Below are 25644 nucleotides of genomic sequence, written 5' to 3' on the forward strand. Positions count from 1 at the left end.
TTGACGTTTAGCTTCATCAGTGTCGGGGCATGATCATACTTCCTGCTCAGATGTCTTGAAAGCGGGGCTGCTTCTCAGTAAATGTTGGGGGACACCGTGTGGATTTGGCGGGCGTCGGTGCATGTTTGTGTTGTAGGTTGTGTTAATGTGTGTTTCTGTCTCTGCAGGCCTCATAGGAACCAGCAGCCCGTCCCGTGTGTAGGCCTGCTGCAGCTCTGAGTGAACGCTCTCAGTTGGTTGCCATGTTTGCTTCTCTCGCTCCTCTTCAGGCTTTTCTCTCTGGGTTTTTCTGGCTGCTCTGGTCGGGGTCGGTAAATCAGGCAGATGGGGCTGAAGCCGAGGGCTTTCTGGCTGCTGGTTGAGGCTGGTTTGGTTGGGGAAACCGTTAAAGTTCATGGGATGTTTTTAAGTGGCTGGCTTGCTTCTGCTGGTGGTTTTTAGAGTAGATATTTTCTTCTGAGCTTGTTTTTCCTGTTGAGTTCTATAAAAATATTTTGATTGTTCAAGAAAAAATCAGATCTGATTAAAAGAAATGAACTTGCTTTGAAACATTTTTTGAAAAATATATTTTCTGCACAAATCTGTCCAGAAAACTCTGAATCAAATCAACACATCTGAAAATGATTTAATGTTCAAACTTGAACCTGTAAAAAAATAAATGCTCTGTTGTGTGGCAGCAAAATGTTCTCATTTGTTTTTCCTCCAACCAGGACAATGATAATTTAAAATTAGTTGGGAACTTCTGAGCTTTGCAGCAGAGCCCCCGTACAGATGGGACCCCTCCCCTCAGGGTGAACCAGACACCCTAAACATGTGGAAGTGAAGAAAAGTGCTGTGAACACGGGTTGGTGTTGCCAATTACAGATGGTCCCCAATACCCATCATCCCACAAATGAACCCTACTCAAAATAGGTTAGGGATATTGTTTACATGAGCGCATGTCCTATTGGTCAAAACGTCATTGAAATACTTGGAAGTTCCCTTTGATTTACTAATGATACATAGGAAGAAACACAATTTTTATTACTTAAATGTATTACCTCCAATATTAAGATTAATTACAACGATTGACCATGTCAAAAGGGAGGATTTCCAGCATTTGCTGCAATGACAGTGATGTCTCCTGCTCCTCACTAGTCTCAGCGTGTTGTTCTGAGGCAATATTTTCTACTCTCCCACAAGTGCTACGTGCAGTTCTCCCGGGTCACTTGGGGTTGGACTACCATTATCCAGCCTCTGCTTCAGACATACAGGTCAGAGGTCATTGAAGGCCAAACCATGGCTGTATCCAAATTCCTTCACTACTCACTATATAGTGCGTTGGCCATTTTGCAGTTCTGTCCGAATCTTCAAGTCCAAGATCCAGTGCCCTAGAAATTTCCCAGAAGAATCTGTGCAAAAACTAGTGTGCATCAATGCTCACTAGATTGGGAAATAAAGACCACAATGCCTTGTGTTTAAACAATTCCTGAGACAAAAAAAAAGAATTGAATTGTATTTTAATATAAACCATCAACGGTTTCTCATCAGAATACAGGGGATTCATTAATGGTCGTTATTAAATGCTTGTATTGATTAAGTTTTCACTTTGTGAAATTGGTGACGTCCTATTTGCCGTTAAAAAAAGAAAAACATAGTGAGCATTATTTGCTTTTAAAATCATGCTCACCATATTTAGGCACTGGATAATCCCACTTTATACTCTTTTTTTTTTTTTTTTTTAGTAGTTGGGGGTTAAGGAGGGAACTTCACCTCCTGAAGTCCAGCTGTGACAACTCTGTTAGTTATCATCCATGAACTGAAAGTCTGGTGGAATTAGGGGGTGATGATGGTTCTACAATGTCTTTGAGGTAAGAACGTGCAGTGACTGGACCATCTCAGCTCGTCTTCTCCAGCAACACTGACCATCATTTCTGTGCGAGGTGACCCGACGTTCATCAGTGAACAGGACGGTAGACCGTTGCTGCGTCGTCCAGGTCACATGGTCTGCACTGCAAACGTTCAAGGCAGTGTCTTGGTGTCAGTGATAGCACCTGCAACAGTCGTCTGTCATTCAGAGTGGTGGAGTTGGTTGTGAAAGGTTAGTCTGGAAACACTAAGACCCTCACGTCTGGTAAACAGGCCTGCAGCTGTGTGACATTTGCTAAACCACGCCTAAGTCCACAGGTCCTTAGGTTCTGGTCATGGTTGTGGTCTGTCTCTGGTGGGGCTCCACTCCTAGGTCTGTCACAAACTCTGACAGTAGTTCTAAGTCTTGATGACACTTTGAGACTCACCAAGTTCACCTGAAACTTCTGACTGTCTTTTACCAACCTGAAGGCGCTATGGCCAGGTGCAGCTGCTCATCCATTACGTGATGTCATGTGTTCATGGCTGTTTGAATGGTGAACTAGGAATGACTTACCAGTTAAATCAGCTTTTTATATCCACAGAATGTTGACATTGATGTCACATTGAAAAGGTTTTTCTTTTGGATTTTTTTTTAATTTGTCCTCAGTAAGTAAGACACTGAACACAGTGAGACCATTATGAGGAAAACACTAAATAAGTTTTGTCTATCACCACAATACTATTACCTTCCTATCCAAAAACTCTGTGAAGTGAAACTGTGTTTGACATCCACCAAGTTTTCACAATATCTTTAACTACTAGTAAGTAGTGAGGGTTCCTTACAAATGTGGTCTTAAAACACTTAAAACAATACTTTAGTATTTCCTGCCAGGAATTCTTATTCCCACAAATAAATCATCCACAAACCAAAATATCCTTAGCTTTTGATCTATATTTATAAAAAAAATTAACTATTTGGTTTCTCTTAGTCCTTTTTTGTAGTAATTTTTGTTATTTAAAGATCTACTCAAGACTTTTTTTTATTTCCCAAAGAACCCCAAACACTGAGAACAGAACCAGAACTTTCTCTAACCCACACATTTGTGGTTTCCAGAAAAATGTGGATAAAATGTGATTATGCAAAGACAGCATTCCAAAAAGTGTTAAGTTATATTACATTACATCAACTGAAGTTTTCTGTTGCGTAAACATGTTCAGCGACATGACATGGCCATGTGATCCCAGCAGCTCATTTTACAGAAATGAAATGCTTTTATTTTGTTGAGCTCCATTTACTTCTGACTAGTTAACAGATATTTAATATAGAAAATTTCATAGTCCATTTTAAATGAAAAACAGAGCTGAATCTTTCTCACCCTCCGTTTCAGTCAAATTTGTCCCCTTCTATTCCCCCCCACATGATTTAAAGGGTCTATGTTATGCAAAATCTTTTTTTTTTTTAACTTTTCAATGTTAATTCCTCCCTATAAACAACTCTAAAGTGGTATTTGAATCCATTCTTACATTTCTGAGTATTACTCCAAAAACACCAGCCCCACCCAATCCACAAAAACAAGTGGGAACAAGTTTGTGACGTCGCAAAAGTAAAAACAGCCCCTTCCAGGAAGAGTCTGTGCCGCCAGCACCGCCTCCAGGGTAACACACAGACCCACTTTCTCCGCAGAGCTAGTGTTGACAATCTGCACATCCACCTTTGCAAAAGTTTGGGTGTTGTTTGGTTTCGTTGCCGAAATACGGACACGCTGCCGACTCTAGGTTGACATCATAAAATGGGCGTTACCCAGAAGAAGAGAAAGGCGGAGCCTCAGAGATCGAGTCGTCTTACTTTCGGGTTGAATAAAAGCTCAGGAAAATGACTAATATTTATTTAAAAAAAATTTCTTTTGTGTGCCAAAAGTAATATACAATGATGTATATGGATACAGTTTACTAAAAAAGCCTTAAGAATAGCAAGGTATAGGCCCTTTAAAACAAGTACTTTATATTGTAGTTCCTCAAACAACCACTGGAGGCTGGTGTCGGAAGGAAGCAAATTTCCATTGACTTCTATGATAAATATGACAAATGGGTAGTTTACACCTATGCCATTCTCAGAACTTTATTGAAGTGGGCGGAGCAAACGCCAGTCGATTTGCCGTCCCCTTTCAGGCACCACCTTCCCTTTTCTGAATCGTCTTGGGGATGTCACAGATTAGCCATCGGTGTTTGTGCCTCTGATGTTTGACTCAGTTTTGACTGGAATCTTAGACCTGAAATGAACTTGTAACAATGTTGTAGCAATGTACCAACCCTCTCCCCCCTCCAAGTCAGAACTAAAACAGAATATTTTTAATTCAAATCAGAGACAGGAAAGAAAACTGCTTCATGTTTTACATGTGAAAAGCAGATACTGAGACATGATATGCTTGTGTCTGTGATCGATGTATGGAGCAGAACAACAGAGACGAATGACCCAGCAGGAAACCATGCTGGTGTTTGTTTGTGAACATGGTCTTCATGATGACGATGTTCTGGAAAAAAAACACCCGCGAAAACAGAACAGGATCAGGCAGAGTTCCTGTTTGGTTGAAATATTTCCTGTCTGTTGGTGCTTAACCACCTTTTATTTCTGGTAGTTTGATTTGTAGGTAAATACAGTCACTGCAATCCAATGGAATAATGAGGATTACATGAAAAGAAAATAAGATTATTCAAATAAACTCCAATCAAATAATTATTCAAAGGACGTCAAAAGAAAATGAACAAGAGCAGATTTTTGAAACGAGACATAATTAGTGACGGATGATTTAGTTTTGTATTTTTCTGCTGAAAAGGGCAAAGCTTTGGGATAGAAATCTGCACTTTTTGTAACAGACTATTGTTGTTGCTGCTAAAAACATTAATAATAAAAGCTTGTGTTGCCCTTTTTAGCTCAGATTTATAGTAACAAAGAACTTATTCTTACTCATCAAGATCAATAAGAAAATTGCTTTTACAAAAAAAGGTCTTTCTCAGCTGAGCTTTTCTCCTTCCTGAGATGCATCCGACCTTCTCATGTTCTGCAGTGAAGGTCATCAGGAAGCACATTACCTCACTGATATGTTTAACTCTGTTGCAAACCCACAGCCTGAGTGAAATCAGAGCTGGTGTGATTGTTCAGATGCCTCCTCCTGTGTGTTTTTAGCGGCAGAATGAACCGGCACAATCAATGAAAACACAGAAAAGATCCAAATCATCGACTGGAGGGTTTCAGAGCCAGATTTGAGCTATGGAATCTGGGACATTTTTCTCCTTCTGCAGAAGATCAGATGTTTCAGTAGTTTCCCTGAACTCTTTAACAGATTTGGATATTGTCATGAAGATTAAAATCACCTGATGTCAAAATATGCTTTAGTTAAATGAGACTTAATGACTTTGAATTGGCTGTCAGCCCAACAGTGAGGAATCGGAGAAAGAAAACACTATTTTATCTTCAGTAATTCTGGTTTCTTTTAGCACCCAAACTGATCTGGTTGAACTCTGAACCCAGAACACGTCCTGTCTTTTTTTTTTTGTGTAAAGCATCAAATTTAGTTCAGATTATGGAAGCCTTTCTAACTTACTTTAGTTTAGTTCTCAGATTTTCATCTTGACTTTCTGTTGGAGTTGTCTGCATCGAGTTGCGTTCAGGCTGTTGCTTTCAATGAAAAGTCTACGCAAAAACGCGTCGACCAGAATTTTGGACTTCCGCGTCTGGAAGGCCCATGATGGCTATGCAAGTTTTTAAGTCCAGTCGCGAGTTTTATGTAGATTTTGGGCGTTCATTGATCACGCACTAAAAGTTCAACCACTTGAACTTCTTCATGCTTAATTGTATTGCTACTGTGACCAATTGGAGACTTGGATTTAGTAGTGACCTGTATATAGCATCCTTTACAAAACATGGAAGTACCAACCGTTGTAAACCTGATCATGGAGGTGAAATCAAAAATTGTGTTTTGTGTCCGGCCAGATTAATATGACGTCAAGACGAACATTTATAGGAACAGAGCTGTAGCAAAGAAAAAAAAAAGGCAAGAGCAAGATTTGCGGGATTTGCACCGCTTTGACTCTTCAATTCAAGTTTCATCCCACTGTAGCTAGTGGGTAAGTGAACGGTAAACGGTAAAAACAAAAAAGAGGAGTTCCCCACCCTGCCCATTCATGCCCGTCTGATGTGAACACCACCGGCTAAATGTCGTTCATAAAAAACGCAAATAGTGCGTTCTTGAATGCAACGCACACGCCCAGTGTGAATGCAGCATTAGGCTTTCCTTCTTTCCTTTCTCTGCAAAGGTGTTCATGTATCGAACACGATCTGACTGCCACAACCCTGTGGCCGCCAGGCTGTCGCCCAATTTCATAAAGGCATCATCCCCACCTGACTGCCACCGTCTACGTTCATGACATTGACAGTAAAATGAGAACTGTAGCTAACAACCAATCCCCCCTGGCGTTCCAAACAGGAAGTACCCGCTGGTCCCAAAAGCCAAAATCCCAAAGACTTCTAAAGAGAAATAAACAGCTGTATGTAGCTCTATGGGTGACATCACACGCGATTCGTACAGTTAAATGCCATCCATTCAATGATTCATGACTACGCCAATGATTTTTTTTTAAAAATCGGGCGACGGAAGCTAATCTTGAAGATTCTGCCGATGCCTTCCTGTTGTGCGGAAGCAGTTGTATATGTGACCGTAGCACAAGTTGAAACATATAAAATGTTGAACAGAAAACCATTTGGTCCTTAAGAGAACTGCAGCTTTCCCATAAGGTTCCTGCTTAAAAGGTGGTAAAAGAAATGACAGCATAGCCACAGTCAGACTCTTCCTCATGCTTGATGTCTTTCATGTCAAGCTTTATGTGCGAATCCCGCCTTTTCACTCCAGTTTTAACTAGAAGCCAATTCCCTGTTTCCGCCTACTCAGGGCTGCTTAGGCACCCCATCCTTTTACCTTTCCTCCCTCTTTGTTGTCATGGTGACACTGACTCTTCAAGTTGTTTTTATTGACCTCTTGTACAGTTCTGCAGAAACCAGCTCTGGATTTGCTGGAAATGTCTGATTTGATTCCAAGTAATGATCAAAGCACATCAGCTTAGCAAAGAATGTGTGTTGGTGTCTACGCACACACTTAAGCAAAAACAGAATTGGTCATTCTGATTTAAGAATGTCTATTTACGGACCCACAGCTCTGAGTGTAAACTAGAGCGATGGACTGTGTCTGGGACATGGTCTAGAGTAGACTCTAACCCGGTCCAGTTTGATAAAGTTTGGTCAAGGAAGTGTCCAATTACAATTCTAAAGCTTGGTTGGTGTAGTTTGGCGTGACGTGTTCTCATCGTGAAGATCACAGAGACAGAAGACTGACTTTAGGGTCATAGTTTTTCCACAACTGCACGAATCGTGCATGATGATGATCGTGAATCATCGGTGAAAACGCGAGGAAGTGCCTTTCTGCTGTGACTGGACTTCAGATGGAGATTATCCAGGTAAGAATCTCTAGACTAGATCAAGAGTAACTCCTACTTTGGGATTAAACATATATCAAAATTCAATTTCAATACACCTTAAAAACTACCTCCAAGCCCAAAAACATTTTTTCAATAAATGCAAGCTTAAGAGAAAGATGAAACAAATAAATGTTTAAAAACCTAAAGGGGGGGGGAAAAAGGCAAATTCCATTTCCCTTTTAATAAGAAATTTACTGATTTTAGGACTTATTTATTTTTTCCATTTTGATTTTTTTGGAGAAAATGGGGGTTGAGCGGGATGACCATCCAGCCCAGGATTTGAACCTCCGAACAGCTTGGCAGACAGACCGCTCTTCTTAGTGCACTGCAGCCGTCACTGGTGGGCGTTTCTTAACACCTGACAGTTGGTTTTGTTCTGCCTTTATGGGTTGGGCCCGCTTATCTTCAGCTAAATTAAGAGCGTCCTAAGCGGGGCTTTGGACCCCATTCAAGGGGGAACATAAACCTACAGTGAGTTTGTTTTTTGTGCCAGGTTCCTCGGGGTTTTCAAATTAAAGGTTGTGTTTTATTTTCAGCAAAACAATTTCTGTATATGTCTGTTCAAACACAAACAGTTCTGCTACTGACAGGCTTTATGAAACATTTCTCCACGAAAACGTTGTGACCTGAAGGTTTGTTCCCATCTTTAAAACCTGCTCATCTCAAGACAAAGAGGAACAATAACAATCAGCCGGAGCTTTAATCTACGTCATCTTCATGATGGCGAACAGCGTCTTCATGCACGCTTGGATGCGGTTCAGAGTCATTTCTGCACATTTACTGTCTATGAGCTGGAACAAACTGTCTGCAGCTTCATTTGGAGGCTTTCCATCTCTGATCCTAATGAAGCGCTCCCGCCTGTGAGGGCTGCTGGAAACCAGCTCAGCACCGTTGTTCTCCTTCAGGAGGAGGCGCGTCTTAATGAGGAAGCACCCTGATAACCAACAGAGTTGGTTACGTTGGGTTTATAAGCCATGACTGAGCAGACGGGAGGTGCTGGTAGGATGTTGTCCGGGGTTTCGTCTTGTTTCTGCTCATAAAAAAATAAAAATAAAGTAGCGGCTGACGGACCTATCGGTTCTTCAGCCATTTTATCTTTTGGATGATAAATTGATGCATTTAAAGGACTCGGGACACAAGCTTGTCCAGGATGAAATGACATGACAAGTATTTATGTTCACATACATTTTTTTTTTGAGGGGGTCATCGGAGTGTCTAAAATGGAACCCATCCCAGAACAGAACAGGATGTTTGTGGAGATTCTTATTTATCCTGGTAGATTAAGTCCAAGTAAAAGTCAAAATGCAGTAAACTGGACTGAACTTGTTGATCTCTTATTATTTCACGTCTTCTCCAAGAAGCTTTCTCCATTCTGGTACGAGTGCTCATTTATGTGGTCCTATGAAGGTTTAGGACATGACTTAAAAAGCTTCTTTAAAAAGGTTTTGCTGCTCATCCAAGTGGCTTCATCAGGTGGTGCAGGATTCGACTCGATCCTGAACAGCAGAAGGTGACTCGATCTCCGCCTTTCCCTCCTAGTGGGCACTGCCCATCTCATGACGTCATCCTGGAGTCGTCCTCGGCAGCGTGTCCGCATTTCTCCTGTGAAAACAAGCATCAGAACTTTTGCAAAGATGGATGTGCAGATTGTGCATAGAAAATGACAGTGTCCTTGCAGATCACCGCTAGCTCCAAGGAGAAAGTGTGTCTGTGTGTTAGGCTACGTTCACACTGCAGGCTGAAACGACCCTATTCCGATTTTTTTTGCCCCTATGCAACCTGTATCTGATCTTTTCATGACAGTCTGGACGACACACATCCCATCTTTTGAAATGCGACCGCCGTCTGACCGGCCAGGCCACATGAATCCGACCCGTACGTCATCGAGACGCTACAAACGTCATCATTCTGCGTTGAAGTAGGTGGGAACTAGAACATAAACAACAACCATGGCAGACGATGTTGCTGAGACCAGTCAGTGGAAGGGAAGTGAGGTCACCGATTGGATTCATTTTTAGGGTTACAGCTCTATTCAGGCCAAACTCCAGGGCCCTTATCGCAACCGGGTGATTTTAAAAACAATTTCCAGCGAAATAGCCAAGCGTGGTGTTGAACCTTTCCCGCGATTACTTTTTTTTCTTTCCTACTGTAGTCAGAAGCGCAGGGGACCCAAGGTGGATCCTCCTCCGGGGTTTACTTCCCCGTTCGGACCCTTAGATTCTCCGGAACGGGTTTATAAAGAGTCCATTGCATTTATTCTGGGGGAAGCCTTCTTTTATGTGTTTTTGCTCATGTGTTGTAAAGCGTCATTGTGTGCCATTTAAAGCGCTATACAAATAAAATTTATTATTATTATTATTTATTATCGTTCTCCTTCTTCCCTAACACACAACATGAATGCACGCCAACACTGCCCCCCCCCCCCCCCCCCATTCTCTACCTAGCTGCACGCGCACTCTCCTCTCTCTTACACACACGCACACAGGCGCCGCGCGGCCCCAACACATACACATCCCTATTCCACAACAGTGGGTATAGACGATCCCGGCTCCAATGCCTTCTTAAAATGAGAAGATTGTTATTGTGCTGACTCCTTTGTGAAAATAAATGTATTAATGCAAAAAGAGCTCCGCTGTTGACAACACTGTTGTTGACATCCATTGTTAACGTTAGCTACTTCCGCAAACAACAGTGACGTTGTTCACCGTTGAGTACTCTTCTGTGCATGCGGGTCACTTCTGGGTCATTTCACGGTCACACAGGAGATCACAAAAATTAGCATTTAATTGGAAATGTGAACGGTCTTGCAAAAAAAATCAAAGTTTTTCAAAAAATCGGAATTGAGCATTAAGACCTGCTGTGCGAACGTAGCCTTAGCCTGGGGGCAGAGCAGCCAGCACAGCCTCTTCCTGGAGGGGGCTGTTCTTCACTTTGTGACATCACAGTGTGAGAATCCAGTCGTTTTAATGGATTGGGAGGGGCTGTGCTCAGAGAGCAGGTTTTTAGAACACTCAGAAAAACATGAATGGATCAAAATACCACTTTGGGGTGTTTTTTGTGAGGAATGAACATTATAATACATTTAAAAGCTCAAAAATGGATTATGTGTAGTACAGGCACTTTAAAGGGAAACAAATAAGAGCAACCAGAGTGATCTCATAATCTTTTTTTGTAATCCCCTTCGCCCCATCATTGGGTCGTTGGGTGTGGTGGGCTGGAGTTTTGGTCTTCTTTTGGAAATAACATAACTTCAACCACCGGAGCCACTCCCGCCCAAGCGCCCCTATAGATAATGTCTTACTTGCCATTCCAGTGAAATGAAGTCAATTGGGTCGCAATTGTTTTCAGTATTGAAGTCACCAGTCAGGAATTGTCCATGTCTGTTGTGATCTGAGTCTTTGTTTCTATGGTAACCACTCTTGCCAGTCAGAAGTTGTTGGAGACAGCGGTGTCGTTATACAGGGATGCTACGATGCTAAATGCTATCATGCTATGATTCTATGCTAACAAGCTGTTCCGTGTGTCGCCTACATGTGATCACGGACCGGTTTACGGTGCTGACTTTCAGATGTGGCAGGTAAATGGAACAAAATGAATTCATAGAACATTTATAAAAACTGTAGTTTATAAATATAATAAGAGGCAGTTTGTAAAGAACTTTATCAGAAGTGGCTTTGTAACATTACAGAGCCAGTGTTGAACAATGAGAGGCCTGCATTTTTACTGCAGCTGCGGTTACATGGACAAAAGTAATCAGAATAAATGCCTGATCAGAATAAAAATGTGTCATGTAAACACACCATTCTGAATGCTCTGACGCGATCAGACTCATTCAGATCAAGATTTCCTTCCATTCCAGATAGGTGTGTTATGCTGATTGTTGATCCGATCGTGGTGCATAAAAAAAAATTATCCCGATTGTGGGTCATTACTGCTCTGGCTTACGTCATGCACAGACGGTGTGGCGCTCCAGAGGAGGCTTTGGAGTAGGGTTGTGCCGATGGACGATACCATCGTCCATCGTGATGGTTGACAGCAAACATCGTCAACGGCCAATTTAAGGGACATCGCCCAACCCTACTTTGGAGTGCGAACAGGACCACCGGCAGCTCCACGCGAGTGAACCATGTCTCTGAGCAGAGCGGCTGGACTCCTAGCTTCTCGTTTGGAGGCAGGAAAGGGTGCTTTGTTCAGGTGTGGTGCTCTGGAGAAGGCTTTGGACCGCAGTCTGTCCGCCTGCTCTGCATGAGCGAGCTGCCAGACTCTTGGAACCGTGTCTCCCGGGAAAACTGTCTCCGAAAACAGAGGAGCGGCTTTGGGACGGTGCGTGAGCTGATGGATGCAGCTTTGGAATGCAAAAATGCTGCTCCGCTCAGTCCTGAGAAACTGTGAAAACGATCTTGTGAATTTGTGTTTCTAATTGTGTCTAGGCCAAGAAAAAAGCACTGGCCACACATATTTAAAAAATTATGAGCGAACAAGCACCTAGTAATAATGATAACGATAATAAAAGTGTGTTTAGAAGATTGTCTCGCTGTATTCTGCAGCTCTGGTTTACAATGGAACTCAATATTTCTTCTACAGCCATTTCCGGTATTTTAGACAGTTCTGCGCATGTCAAAATGATTTTATTCCGACCAAAAGTGTGGCGAATGTAAACGTTTGTTATAATGAGATGAAGTTTTTCTGGGCCAATGTACACAGTTCAATTCTAATCCGATCTTTGATCCGATCAAAGATATTTTGGACGTGTAACAGCAGCTACTGACAAGAATCCAAAACATGATCATGTTTTTAGACTGTTTTTGTTCTGATTTCATGTAAAAATGAATCAACTGGAGGCAGAATTAGGTAAAAAGTGTTTTTTCAGTCAATCTGCTCCCCTTTAGTGAATCTGTCCTTGTTTTCTCAGCAGGTTTTAGTCTGACATTCCAGTTGGTTCAGACTACAGGGGACTGACTGAAACCCCTCTTCTCATGGGGGAAATTTTCAGCAAGAAAACACAAACAAGTCATTTTTGATTGAAAATTAAACATTTCATAGACGGCGTGAAAACGGCAAAAGCAGAGAACAAAGATTGATTAGAAATCAATACAGGAGTTTCTGTGAAAAGAAAACTGCTGCTTTTATCTGATGTTTTCATTATGTTGTGACTTCCTCTCTGTCTGCATTTAACGTAACATCACATTTTAAATTAACAGCTATAGTTTTTCTTTGTAAAATTATCTAATACTTGGGTTGGTAGATTTTTTTTTTTTATCTATCCGCCAACTTGTTTGGTGAGTCAAAAATGAGATTTTGTTCTCTGGGGTTGTGATTTCAAACTTGGAGAATCAAACAAAAAGCAGAAAAATCCTTTTCAAGGCTGTTGCTACCACAATTGCTCTGTCTAGTGCGTTCTAGTATTTCTCTTTATGAGATGCTCAAGCTAGCAGTAGCTCACAAAACATCGGCTGCATTGATCTACAAACATTTTTACTGCTTGTATTTAGTTGAAGTTTGTGCCAGAGGCAATTTCCAAAGGAGATGTTAAAATAAAATAGTTTTTGTCAAATACATTCCATCATTTGTATTTTTTGTGAAAGAAAGTTAAATTAGGTTGAAAATTGAATTTAGAGCTAAACAAATCTGAGATTAAATTTTTGGCCATTTCGCACCCAGCTTTAGCTTACACTAACGAAAACTACAAGAGTAAAAAATAGGATTAACTTCAGAGCGAGAATGATTATTCTGACATAGAATTAATAAAAACTGTTAATTTCTCAGTAGAAGTCTACGGGATTTTGGCTTCTTGGAGGCAGTGAGAACTTCCTGTTTGGAATGCGAGGGGGGAGGAGTCACTTAGTTCCTTTTGTCTTATACAGTCAAAAGTTATACCTGAACTCTCCATTTATATCGAGGCAAGGTTTAACTTTTCTAACAAAAATCTCTCTTTTACACATTTCTCAATCCATTTTTCTCAACACCGGGAATGGGCATCTCCAGACCTCAAGGTTCCATTCTTGCATGTTTTCCAACATAACCTGCTCCGGCATGTTCTAAATGGCGGAACACATTTTAACCAGGTAATCAGTCATAAGTAGGGCTTGGTTATCTGGAGATCATGCAGACACAGCAACCTTTGAAGCCTGGAGTTGCCCTTCCCTGCTCCAGTTGTCTCTGCATGTTGATCAAGTCTCCAGTGGTTGTTTGGTTTTCTCCATGTTCATTCCAGTCCTCACTGCAGTGGATGGAATAACCCTCATTGTTGTTTGGAGCTCTGGATTTCATCATTGGAGTGAACCAGTTTCTGTCCTAAAGTGTTGAACAGTTTGAAATGGACCAGGATGTTGTGTTGCCAAACATCCTTTGAGTTTCTCTGACAGTCCATAGGGGTCACACTGTTAATCCAGTCTTCTGATCTGGGACTTTGGGTGTCTACAGATTCTGAGAGCATAGCGGACATGTTTTTTCTCCGTCTTCCTACCTTCAGTGCTTATGGACTCTTCATGAACTCTGTGCTGCAGGGTTCTGATCCAATAACAAGGTACTTGTATGAGCCATTTCTTCAAGGTGTTCTTAGAAAAGCTTTGCCGTCTAAACAGCTTGGGAATGCTTGTATTTATTTAATTAATAATCAGTTTTCTTGTTACTTTATTAAAAAATGTACTAATTTATTTGCTTTAGTTTTTTACAAGTTTTGCTTTAAGTAGTTGGCTTTTTTTTTTTTTTTACACATTATAGCTATTATACTGGACCCTTTAGTAGAATCATCTATGTATATCTTGCAGTTGAAGTTGCAACAGAGAATTCTGGGTCTTCATCTCTTTAAAGGAATATAACAAACCTGGATCTTCACAAGACCAATATGAGGGACAAGCTTCACTCGTATTTAAACCAGAGCTGGAAGGGAAAACTGGAAATCAAATTCAACTGTTGGATCTAAGAAGCGCATTTTTAGGAGGAGGGGGGCAAGCAGGGAGCAAGGAGGAAAACAGATAATGAGAGAATGGGGAGGAAGGGGTAAAGGAGGGTGAAGGGGGAGAGAGAGTGATCGAGGCAGGAGTACATAGCAGAGCTGAGCAGCGCTCTGCACCTCAGAATCACAGCAGACGGCTGACTCACAAGCGCACACAAACACACAAACGTCCGGGTCTGTAGATAGGAGCGCCGCAGCGGACTCTGACGCACACGCAGACTCGCACGCAGCGCTGCAGGATTTATGTCGCCGTGTGAAGACTGGAGCATGGACGATGCTGCCTCCAGGTGAGTCTGCTTTCCCGCTCTGTGTCAGTGCATGTGTGCGTGCGCATGCATGTGTGTGTGTTCTGGTAGATTCTCGCCTTTGGTAAAATTTCCCATCAGTATGTGTGCAGTGTGTCCAGCAGGAGGTCACCTCCATGCTGCTCTGCAGGCTTAAAAATGGTTGGGATCCGAGCAGGCAACAGGGGGCGCTGTGCTGCGCTCGAGTTTGGGACACAAGAAGCAGCCGAGAAGATAAGTAACCCTAAAAACCACAGCAAGGCAGAAAACAGGAAACCAAATCTTTACACTGTCCCTGCAGAATCAGAATCCCTAAAAATAATCTTCAGCTAGAAAAGAGCTGTTTTTCCAACCTCTTTAGTTTATGAATGGAACACCTCACCATGAAGAGATGAAATGAAATTAACTAATTCTACATATTCTAAACGCAAAGGCTTTTTTCATCCTATTGCAAACAGCTTAGCATTTACATTTATGTGGTAGTGTGGATGTGTGGGGCTCTGCAACAGACTGGCAAGCTGCTTAGGATGTACTCCACCTATGCTCAACAGTAGCTGGTATAGGCTCCAGCAGCTTCGTGATCACCGAAGAGGATTCAAGCAGGTTCTGAAAATGGATTGATGGAGCATTGATGTTAGCATTTTTAACAGTTATAAGATTAATTTCTTTTGCAGTATTAGCAATTGTCTATTTTTAACTCTTGTGTTTATTTTAACTTTGTGTTTGAACTTAAATACAAAATTAGCATTATTGGCATTTTTAGCATTTTAGCGTTAACTGCTGTGACACTAATTAACACTAGTTTCATAAATCTGCATGACGACTGAGGGGGATAGAGACGGAGATTATTTCTAAGTAGTTTTTTTTTTTTTTTTTTATTGTGGTTGAAATTTTTCTCTTGTTATGTAACCGACATAACTCAGTTTTTTGCCCTGCCCCCTATCTCCCCTCAGTTATCTTTCCTTAGAACGATCTTGGATTAGTGGAAAAAACTCCAGTCAATATGGGCGATCCTTGTTAGGTTTCATCGGTACAGTTTAAACACATACGTAAGTTTTTGCTGCTTTCTGACCTTTAAAAAATAATGAATTAATGAAAGTGATTCAAACATAATTATAAAGTCCACCTTTTCCTTTCAGTTAATCACACAAGGTCTTGACAAAAACATAAAGCAGTGTCACATCCAACACCGTCTGCCTTTTAAGTCAAAGTTTGCTCGTTAAAGTAGAAGATCCTCTTTCTAAAATCAAAGTTACTTTGAAGCCCATCGTTCTTTTGACCCTTTTAACTTTCAGAGTCCCTGGTTTCAATCAGTTTGCCTGAGCTGCAGGATGACACACAGCAGACTTTGGCCCGGAGGAAAAATGGTTTGAAGTGTTAACTTTTTGAGGTTTACGGTTGATGTCAGGTCTGCAGTACCTCCCAGTGCCACTGGGGGTGTCATGGCGAAAGTGTCATTGGATCAGATTAATGCCACCCCCTACGTGTGCTCGCCTATGTTGCACTGTAGTGACCTCCAGCTGCTGCTACAGCCTCCACTCACATGCAGTGATGGAGAAAGGCTGCTGGAGGGGCAAATGGCTCAGGATGCTTCACCACCCCCAGCCCCCACCCCCCAGTGATCATCTGAAAAAAACTTGAATTTGCTGCTGCTTATAGCTGTGCATCTTTCAGCAAGGCTAACATCAAGGTGGATTTGAGACTAGAGTGTTACTTTAAACAAATACTTAGCCCTGATCTCTGTCTGATAGGTTCAGGTTTGTCTTCAGAGTTGATTTTTCTTTCTGAAGTCTTTGTCATTTACTGTTGCATATGAAATAATTCAAGATTTAAATCATTCATTGGTGTCATTGAAAAGTTAAGTTCTAGATTAGAACAAAGGCTTGGGACACTCAAATGCTTAAAACTGGAGTTTGTGTTGAAATAATGTGAAAGTAGTACCGGTATAAAGAAAAGTCTGGAAGTCTGTTTTTTGTGTGTGTAATCCATACAGAATATTCTCCAATCAGTTAAAACAGCTTTGAAAAATTTTAAATCAAACAAATATATTCTATTAGCCCTTTAACCCCTGTGATGTCCTATGACCCCACCCTTACATTTACGTGTTATCCCTACCATGACCTAATAATACAAAGTGAGGATCTCTCCTTTTAAAATTCACATCAAAAGTTAAAAAATGATTTTAAAAGGCAATTACTCCATCCATAAAGAAGAAAATTTTATCTATCGATCGATTGATCGGTCGGAGTAAGATAAGTCAAAAATGCTAAGAAGTTCAGTCAAAGAAAGCCGTTCTGCCAGCAAACTACTTTTTTTGATAAAATCTTACCAAGTAAATAAAAATGCATACAAATCCAGAAAAATAGATATTAAAGTTTTGGATCATGAGCTTACAGAACTAACGCACTCATTTCTTTTTCATTAAATATTAAGAAAAGACATTCTGATGGGTTTGAGTCCGTTACACAGGTAATTAAACTCTTTAGCAATGGTCACACCACCCTCAGCTATGCACTTTCAACCGACCACTTTACATTAAAAACCCACGTGTTCACGCTTACCTACACACATTTTTAAGATTTTTTTTGGAGCTCTACCTACAACCGTGGCGGACTTTGATCGTTCATGGACTTGGATTTGGTATTCACAAGTGGATGATGTACATTTTAATTCCCCCAAGTGTCAACCCTTTGAAACTTGATCACGGAGAGGAAAATTAATAAATGTGGTTTGTAGGTGAAACTATATAACACCAAGTCTTTCATATATCAGAATAGAGCTGTGGAAGAAAAAGCCTGGGGTGAGATTTGCACTGCTTTAACATTTCTCACCAAGCCTCTTCCAACTGCAGGTGTCGATCATGCGCTAGTAAACAGTAAAAAAAAGAAGACAAAGAGGCCCCTCCCTGCTTGTCCAGTGTGAACATCAGGGGTTATACCCGCCATTCTTTCCCCTCATAATATACATTACAAAATGTCAAGAAATGGCCAACTATATTTGTCTAATTCTAGTCAAACCGAACTTTTGTAGTTATTAGAGGATACTTTGACTGAAGAGGTAACAATTACTAAGATAGAATGCCATATTTTAATATTATCATGAGCAAATCAAATATGCTGATAGAACAGGAAAATTTTGATTAAATGTATTTTTAAAGTAAAATGTCACTAATTTGGTTACTCTGTCCTATGTGAAGCATAATGAGCTATTTAAGAACAAAATGAACAGATATACCTAACCTTTAAAGTTTTTGAAGTGTAACAATGAATGTAAAGAACACAACATTCAGAGCTCTGAATAAATCAAAATCCACTGCTTCAGGTGGTTAGCAACTGCAGTGAGTCTTAGGAAATCTGCAGAATTAAATATACCCAGCAGAACCATTAATCATTAAAACTAGCCCTATACAACTCTCCAGAAGTGCTGCCTATAAAAGCTAAACCAGAAATTTAGCAGCTCTCTGAAACTCTTGATTGATTTGTCTGCACATGGACACACAACATACGCATGCACATGTTGTGTGGTTACATGCTTGCAGGGAATTAAGGTAGCTGCCAGAGCATTTTATCAGCAGAATTCAGGATTCTGTGATTCTGTCAAAAGAGATGACAAAAGGTAAAAAAAGTTGTCAAAACACATCCCCTCACTTCCTTTAGTGCTCATGCAGAAACAAATGTCATGGCGAGGACACTATATTTACTTTTCATAACTTGAGGGTCCAGTCTGAAAGCTTAACAGATGTAACAGTTGTACTTGGTTGATGTTTGGTCCCCATAAGGCGGCTAGTCATAAAATGCCTGGTGTGGATGCCAGGAACAGTCCTGACAAAGTCCCAAAAACAAGTACGCAAACACACACGCACAGCAATGAAACATCTTTAATTTTTATTTTTTAGGAATATTGTTTGGTTAAAAAGATTTTTGTTGAAATTTTAGTTGAGCTCTGCAGGGATATGTTTATTTATTTAGTGGAGAGGAGCAGCATTAGCACACACACACACACACACACACACACACTCAGTTACACAAACACTCTGTTGCACTGCAGATGTGGCTGAAGGACGGGAGGCAGCAGGCTGCTGGGATTACAGGCTGCAAAGCTAAACTCATCAGGTGTGTGTGTGTGTGTGCACACTGACTTACTCTAACAAGTCACCTTGCAAAGAACACCCACTTCTAGACGCACAAAAACACACGAACATGACTCTAATTTCTGTGACTGGAAGTGTGTGCAGCCTCATGTTTGTTTTCTCCTGAGGCCCTCAAACATAACCAGTCTGTAACCAGACTGAGGATGGATAAATCTCAGTGTCCCACTAAAAATTCAAACTCAAAGCTCACAGTAACCAATGTAAAAAAAAAAAGATTAAAATGAAAGGATTTAAACAAAAGCCAGGTCAGTTAATAAAATAGCCAGAAGAAAGTTTGTTACACAATCAGGTCAACCTTTTTTAGGTTTTTAGTAATGCAGTCTAACTTTAAAACAGAAATTCAATTCAATTTAATAATATTTATGTAGCCCAATATTACAACAATAGTTATCTCTATGGGCTTCAAACTGGTATCTTTGTAATAAACGTGATTGATAAAGAATATAAAGTCAAGCAATTCGAATAAATAATGGCTAAAATAAACTATGCAGATTAAACTAAACTGGGCATCCCTGTCCTTAGACCCTCCTTCTTTGTAGGAATAACTCCTAAAAAAAACATATTCAGAAAAAAAGAAGAAACCTCAGGGTTGTCCTCATGAAGGAGGGATCCTCCCAAGGACGGACGGGCATTGTACCAGAAGAATGAGCTTGTCTAACTCTACCGCTACATATTTAAATAGTCCAGCAGATGGGCTTTATCCAGATGAGTTGGGGGATGGCTAGGAGCGCAAGACGGGCCAGAGGTAGGGTCCACAGGCAAATGTAGGAGACCAGAATCTTGAATCACTCCCCCAGAAGAGAGGAGGAAAGTGGGAAAATACATGAATCCCACTGCACCAAACAGAAGCACGGAGAACTGTATGATAAATAAATTATCAAGAATAGGGGAGAGAAGGAGAGGAGAAGTAGATAAGAGAAGAGGACAGAACCCCAGTGCACCATATGTTCCCCACCTTCTGGTAAGGGTTAAGCTTAGGGTTCAGGTCAGGGCTAGGCTTAAAAACAGAGGGGGGTAGAGAGGAGTTTTGTCAGTAGTCTGTGGGTATGGTCGTGGATAGATTTTAGTGCAGGCGGGATCTGGATGTCCCTTGCAAATATTCGTGTGATTGCATTGGGATCAGATCACCCCTTGAAGTGTGTGTGGTGCGAGGGTCGTCAGGTTTGTTCTGCCCCTTACTTTTATTTTTGGTAAAGTGAGGGTTTGATGGTCCAACACAGCCAAAATGATGACAACTGAGAGAAAAAAAGTGAAGCCACATAAGCTCAGTACAAGCTTTTGGGTCACAGGTTTGGTCCATCTCTTATGCTGACCTGCAAGTCCTCTTTGTCAAAATGGGAAGTTTGTGTAAATGTTTGTGATGATTCGCATCCATAAAGAAAAAGAATATTTAATAATGAATCAGTCTGTATTAAAGAGGGTAATATAATACATTTATTACTATGGTTGAGTTTAAAGACAAAACCAAAATCTTTTAATCAATCTAAAAATACCATGTCAATCAAACCATACATTTTCCTTGAAAGCAAAATTTGATTTTAAACGAAATATGGGTGTTTTTATTTGTATTTTATTTTCGAACCTTTGTTCTTGTTAAATCTCCTTTAATGAAAAACTAGTTTTGACATGATAAATATTGTAGGATATATATTATAGGATTATAGGAAAAATATTATATAATACATTATATATTTTAGCAAATCATATTGTGTTTTGATACCCCACTAGTATTGTAATAACACAAGTCTTGTTGTTGGCCAATCTTCACAGTAGAAACTTCACCTGCTGGTTTCAGATGAAACACACGTTATCACATCTCAGGATTTTGATTTCAGCGTTTAATAAAGATGACTCCACGGTCTTTTCTTGGCGTCTTTATCTCCACGGTTCCTCTTCAACAGATGTTTCTGCATGCCCTTCAAGGCTCAGGAGGCCTTCCCTTAGCTGATCCCTCTGTCACACAGTTAATAGTCTGTTAAAGGTACTTCATGGATTCCTGCAGACTCACACATGACAATTCATCCTTTATTACCTGTGGGCACAGAGTGCGTGTAATGGGACTAACCTCCATGCAGTCACCTCTAAATCTTTTCAAAGAGGTATTTTATTCAAAATGCATTGTAAAGAAAATATGTTGAATGAATTGTTGTATTTTCTGCACTATAGGGCAAATTACAAAGTGCACTGTCAATGAGTGGTCTATTTTTCAACTTGTGTTATGTATAAGGCACACCAAACTATAAGCCGCATTAAGTTATTTGAGAAAAGTCCATCAGTCAGTTTGACTTCATTAACTCCTTGTAACGTGCTCCACATGAGCCACGTTAGAGTATTCACAAAATGTGACTCCCTAATCAACTTGATCCCGCTAAAACAAACTGACTACGCTAACTCCCAACCTTGTCAGTAGCACATAAAAACACAGTTCAACATAGCAACACGTTAGCCACGATGGCGTATTTACAATAACAGCCAACCTTGTTAGTAGCTCGTAAAAACACAGACTGACATTTAGACAGAGTGATGTGTAGCTCTCAAAATCACTTCCACATTAGCACAGCCAGAATTAATCCATATATAAGGCGCACTATCAGTTTTGAAAAAAGAAATCATGGCTTTTAAAATACGCCCTATGCTGTGGAAAATACGGTACTTTCAGTTTCAGTCCATCTTCTAAAATGTTCTCTTTTAGCGTGGTTAGGGTCAGCATACACAGATTTTCTGTAAACTGTGTTGGGTGTTTTGTAATATATCATCCTGCATCCTAACAACTGTTATCTTTACTGAGACCCCTTTGGTTTGGTTTACCATTATTGCGCTCAGATTTGGTTCAAGAGCATGTTAGCTTGACATGGATCTGGTATTCAATGTGTTCTGGAATCGACTTAAAAAAGGGTTGACTCTTTGATAAAGACCCCCGTCTGTCTGCTTGATGGCTGTAAGTACAACAATGCAAGAAAAACACATTTTGGATGCATTAATCTATTTATCTCTGTCAAACGGACAGAAAACGATTAAATAATATGGACCACTTTAAAAGATAATGAAAGTCTGCCTGACAGCCAAGTGTAAAAAATACTTTAAAATAACTTCAGAGCACCGCTTTGTTTTAATGAAGCAGAGAAACGGGGAGTCACAGCTCTGTCACAAGACTGTCATGAATCTACATTTGCTTTACTTTTTCAAGGTTCACATCAAAAGGACTCAGGTGGTTTAAAGAAATTTTCTTTTGTTGTTTGATCTGAGGAACAGATCTATGTTGAATAGACGTTATTCTCCTCTGAGGTGTTCAAGAAATGATTCAGTCTAAAATGATCAGAGCAAATGTTGATCAGTTAGAGCAGAAAATCTTGCTCCTTCCACAACCTGAAAGATGAGCGGCTGATGTTTTTAATGGTCACTGAAACTGTTCTGATCTGCAGATTCGGCTCATGAACTCAATCAAGCTCTTCAAACTCTGGTCCTTCAGCTCCTCTGTGAATTTCTCTCACTCTTTCACGGTTCATTAAACATCATTCTCTTCCAACAGATCCAATCATCTTTACTTGTTTCTGCTGCTTTAACACTTGTCTCCTTCATCTAAAGTCAGCTTGGTTGTCTTTAAATGTTCACCTGTAATGACTATTTTCTGCTCTTTTCTACCGTTTTTTTGTTTTTACATCCTAATTTATCCAGAAAGCGCACAGATAAATGAAGATTTTCAGATCTTTCTTTACAAAAGAGACCTGAGTTAAGACATTTCTGCTTGCTTCCAGCCATTGACTTCATACAAAAACTGGACTGAGAGACTCCTCCCCCTTCGTGTTTTACACAGAAAGTACCCAGTGGCTCTAAAAAGCCAAAATCCCATAGACTTCTATAGAAAAAAAGAGCTGTTACTTAGTCAATCTGTTTATTAGAATTGCCATTCTTGTTCTGATACTTTTTTTTTAACATGTTCTTGGTAATCCTTTTTTTTGTGTGGAAAGTTTTCAAGTTATAAACTGACCAATTGGATCCTTCAATAAATGGTAAATGTACATGTATAACACTTTTCTACTTTCCTCAAAGACCCAAAGTGCTTTACAGTCACAGCCCCATTCACCCATTCACACACACATTCACACATTGGTGGTGGCTTCACTGCCGAACACTGGCGCCATCCTTCCACCAGAGGCAAAGTGCGATTCAGTGTCTTGCCCAAGGACACTTCGTCACATGGGTGTGCAAGGTGGGAATCAAACCTGCAATCTTCCGATCAGAGGTTGACCGCCCTATCACTTCACCACCATGGTCTCGCGCCTCAAAAGTACGAAATATTTGATCGACGGATTCTCCCAAGCCAGGTTTTTAGTGGAAGGGGTGAAGTTTTCCAACAATCTCACTTCTGATTGGTGAGAGTGGCTGGAATAGAAATACTGATTCAGATCGACTCTGACCCAATCATTGCTTACTGAGGTCGTCTGGCTCCAACATGGCGGTGTTGATTGAATTGACTTAATTTGGTTGGAGAAGGAAGTAAACCATTCTCACTCTGTCCAATTCTCTTATACAATCAATGCTTGCAGGTTGTAAAGAAGCAGAAACATGTCCATTTAGAAGATGTTCCAGTCTGTCGGATCATCATTGTTTGGAGAACATCATCTATAAGTCAGTGGTTTGAAACCTACACCTCACTAAAATCAGTAGATGCAAAGCTGTGAATGGGGCATCGCTAAGGGCGGAGTCAAGCTAAGGTTGAGTCACACCCATCTGTCAATCTTATAGTCAATACTGCAGCATCTCTGTCAAGCCCCCACAGGCACAGGAGTCAGGAACCTGGCTGCGGTCGCCTTTTAGTGAAGACCTGCCTCCTCATCCTCCTCCTGTTGTTTCTGCTGCAGAGCGTTGGTGTGAGCGCTATGGAGACCTGCATGGGGAGCTGCTTTGCGTGGAGCTGGACAAGGATCGGCATGGTTTGGGTCTCAGCCTGGCAGGAAACCGGGATCGCTCCTGTCTCAGCATATTTGTGGTGGGGCTTCATTCTGGGGGGCCGGCAGCCCGCGACGGACGCATTCAGGTCGGAGACGAGCTGCTGGAGGTGAGAGGCTTCATGTTTCATCAATAATAGTTTATAAAAGTTGGACATCACCTACAGAGCGAGTACCTCGGGGATCCAATCTACGACCACATTTTTTACATTTGTTGTTGACCAATTTCTGATATTTTTCTGATATGTGATATAATTTATTTATGTGATCTGAAATGTTCTCCATAAAGTGGAATCAAAGTACAGCTTCTGTTGTCACCATGAACACCTCAAGGAGTTTTAGAATGGTTCCTGCACAAAAGTCTGACTCATTGGGAATTTTTCTAAGAATTTGGGACGTGTTTGTTCCCCATCAAATGTCAATCAACGGCTGTAGGAGGGCAAACAAACTATAAAAATCCGTTGTTTTCTTTTATGTAACCACTCAAGAAATGCAGAACTTTGATGAAATTACTGATTGTAGATCTGGAAAAAGCTTATGACAGGGTCCCCAGAGAAGATCTGAGGTATTGTATTAGGAGGTCTGGAGTGACAGAGACATATGTCATAGCACTGCAGGGCATGGATGAAGGCTGTAAGACAGTGGTGAGGTGTACTGTAGGGGTGAGTGCAAGGTGGAGGTGAGATTACATTAGGGATCAGCTCTTAGCACCTTCCTGTTTGCAATGGTGAAAGACAAGCTGACGGATGAGGATAGACAGGAATCACCATGGACTATGATGTTTGAAGACGATATTGTGATTTGTAGCCAGAGGAGGTGGAGGAGAAGCTAGAGAGGTGGAGGTTCGCCCTGGAAAGACAAGGAATTAAGGTTGTCAGCAGAAAAACCTAGTAGATGTGTGTGAATGAGAGGGACCCAAATGGATAGATAGATAAAGGTGGAGGATTTGAAGCATCTATGGTCAACAGTACAGAGTAATGTAACGACCACTGAAGGGAAAAGCAGAAAGGAAAAGAAAAAGAATACTCATAACGAATTAAAAGACAAGTCCAGACGCAGAAAGTGGTTCATTTCCATCTCTGGTAAACTCTGTACCAGGAATTATCGTTGGATATAAATAAAGTCTAAAAGATTGAAATAGAAGCGCAGTGTTCCCTTTGTTTATTGCGGGAGTAACATTCTAAAGATCAACCCCTAATATATGAATTCCGCCAGTAGTTATACAGATGTTTAAGACTGTAAAACCCTCACTACACACTTTCTACCCTGCTCTCAGACAGACATGAACATTTGCCTGCTTTTCTCTTGTTTAAACTCTAAGTTCAAGCATTCATAAAAATAAAGTCCAGGATTATGGAATAAAAAAACAAAGATCTGAATACGATCAGAGTTTTATGTTGATTTGACAAACTGAACACATTCTGGACGGGATTGACTGACGAGGTCAAAAGCTAATCAGATTGAGAACACATTACAGTATTGGCGGAGGTTAGGGACCAGAGACACTGGCGAAAATGGAGAATGTGCCTCACTGATCTTTACTCATCAAAAACCCATCTGAAACATTTCTGATGCTTTGTAAAACATGTATTAAAGAACATTGGCATATTGCCCAACATGAAGAGTTTTTTTTATTCAGAGCAATAGACTGTACCATAACACACATTAGGAGTGTCACTTTGTCCCTCTGTTCCTTAAAACCAGGAGCCTGTGCTCCCTCCTTCATCAGTTAAGTGCGAGAGGGCATTTTCTTCTAGAAGAGGCCGGTTTCAACCATCATTTAGTCATTCTGATGATAATTGTTCTCCACAATTATCTTCCTCAGCATATCAGGGTATTTTCAGGCCGCTTCTTGGTCAGTTAATGCCATTTCTCCGTGTTGGGGGAACAAACTTCGGTTGGCAGCGATTCAGGAACCAGTGGGACCAGCCGTTGCTCGCTGTT

The 25644-nt window shown here is 40.8% G+C and overlaps 1 protein-coding gene and 1 long non-coding RNA gene across 6 annotated transcripts in view; one reads left to right on the forward strand and one right to left on the reverse strand.

Moving 5' to 3' along the window:
- The window catches only part of patj (PATJ crumbs cell polarity complex component), a 108384-nt gene that overhangs the window by 57192 nt on the left and 25548 nt on the right, over positions 1-25644 (forward strand). For all 5 annotated transcript variants that reach the window (XM_011473812.4, XM_078945705.1, XM_023954072.2 and 2 more), the window contains one exon: positions 23614-23810. In XM_011473812.4, coding sequence (XP_011472114.1) covers positions 23614-23810 — 197 coding nt within the window. The remainder of the gene's footprint in view (positions 1-23613; positions 23811-25644) is intronic.
- On the reverse strand, positions 1595-24665 carry LOC144991850 (uncharacterized). The gene is made up of 2 exons (XR_013655507.1): positions 24468-24665; positions 1595-8961 (listed from the first exon to the last, which is right to left on the reverse strand). It is a non-coding gene; the product is annotated as an uncharacterized LOC144991850 (long non-coding RNA).

Source organism: Oryzias latipes, chromosome 4 (assembly GCF_053564925.1).
Source record: "Oryzias latipes strain Hd-rR chromosome 4, Olatipes_Hd-rR_3.1".
Taxonomy (NCBI): Eukaryota; Metazoa; Chordata; class Actinopteri; order Beloniformes; family Adrianichthyidae; genus Oryzias; species Oryzias latipes.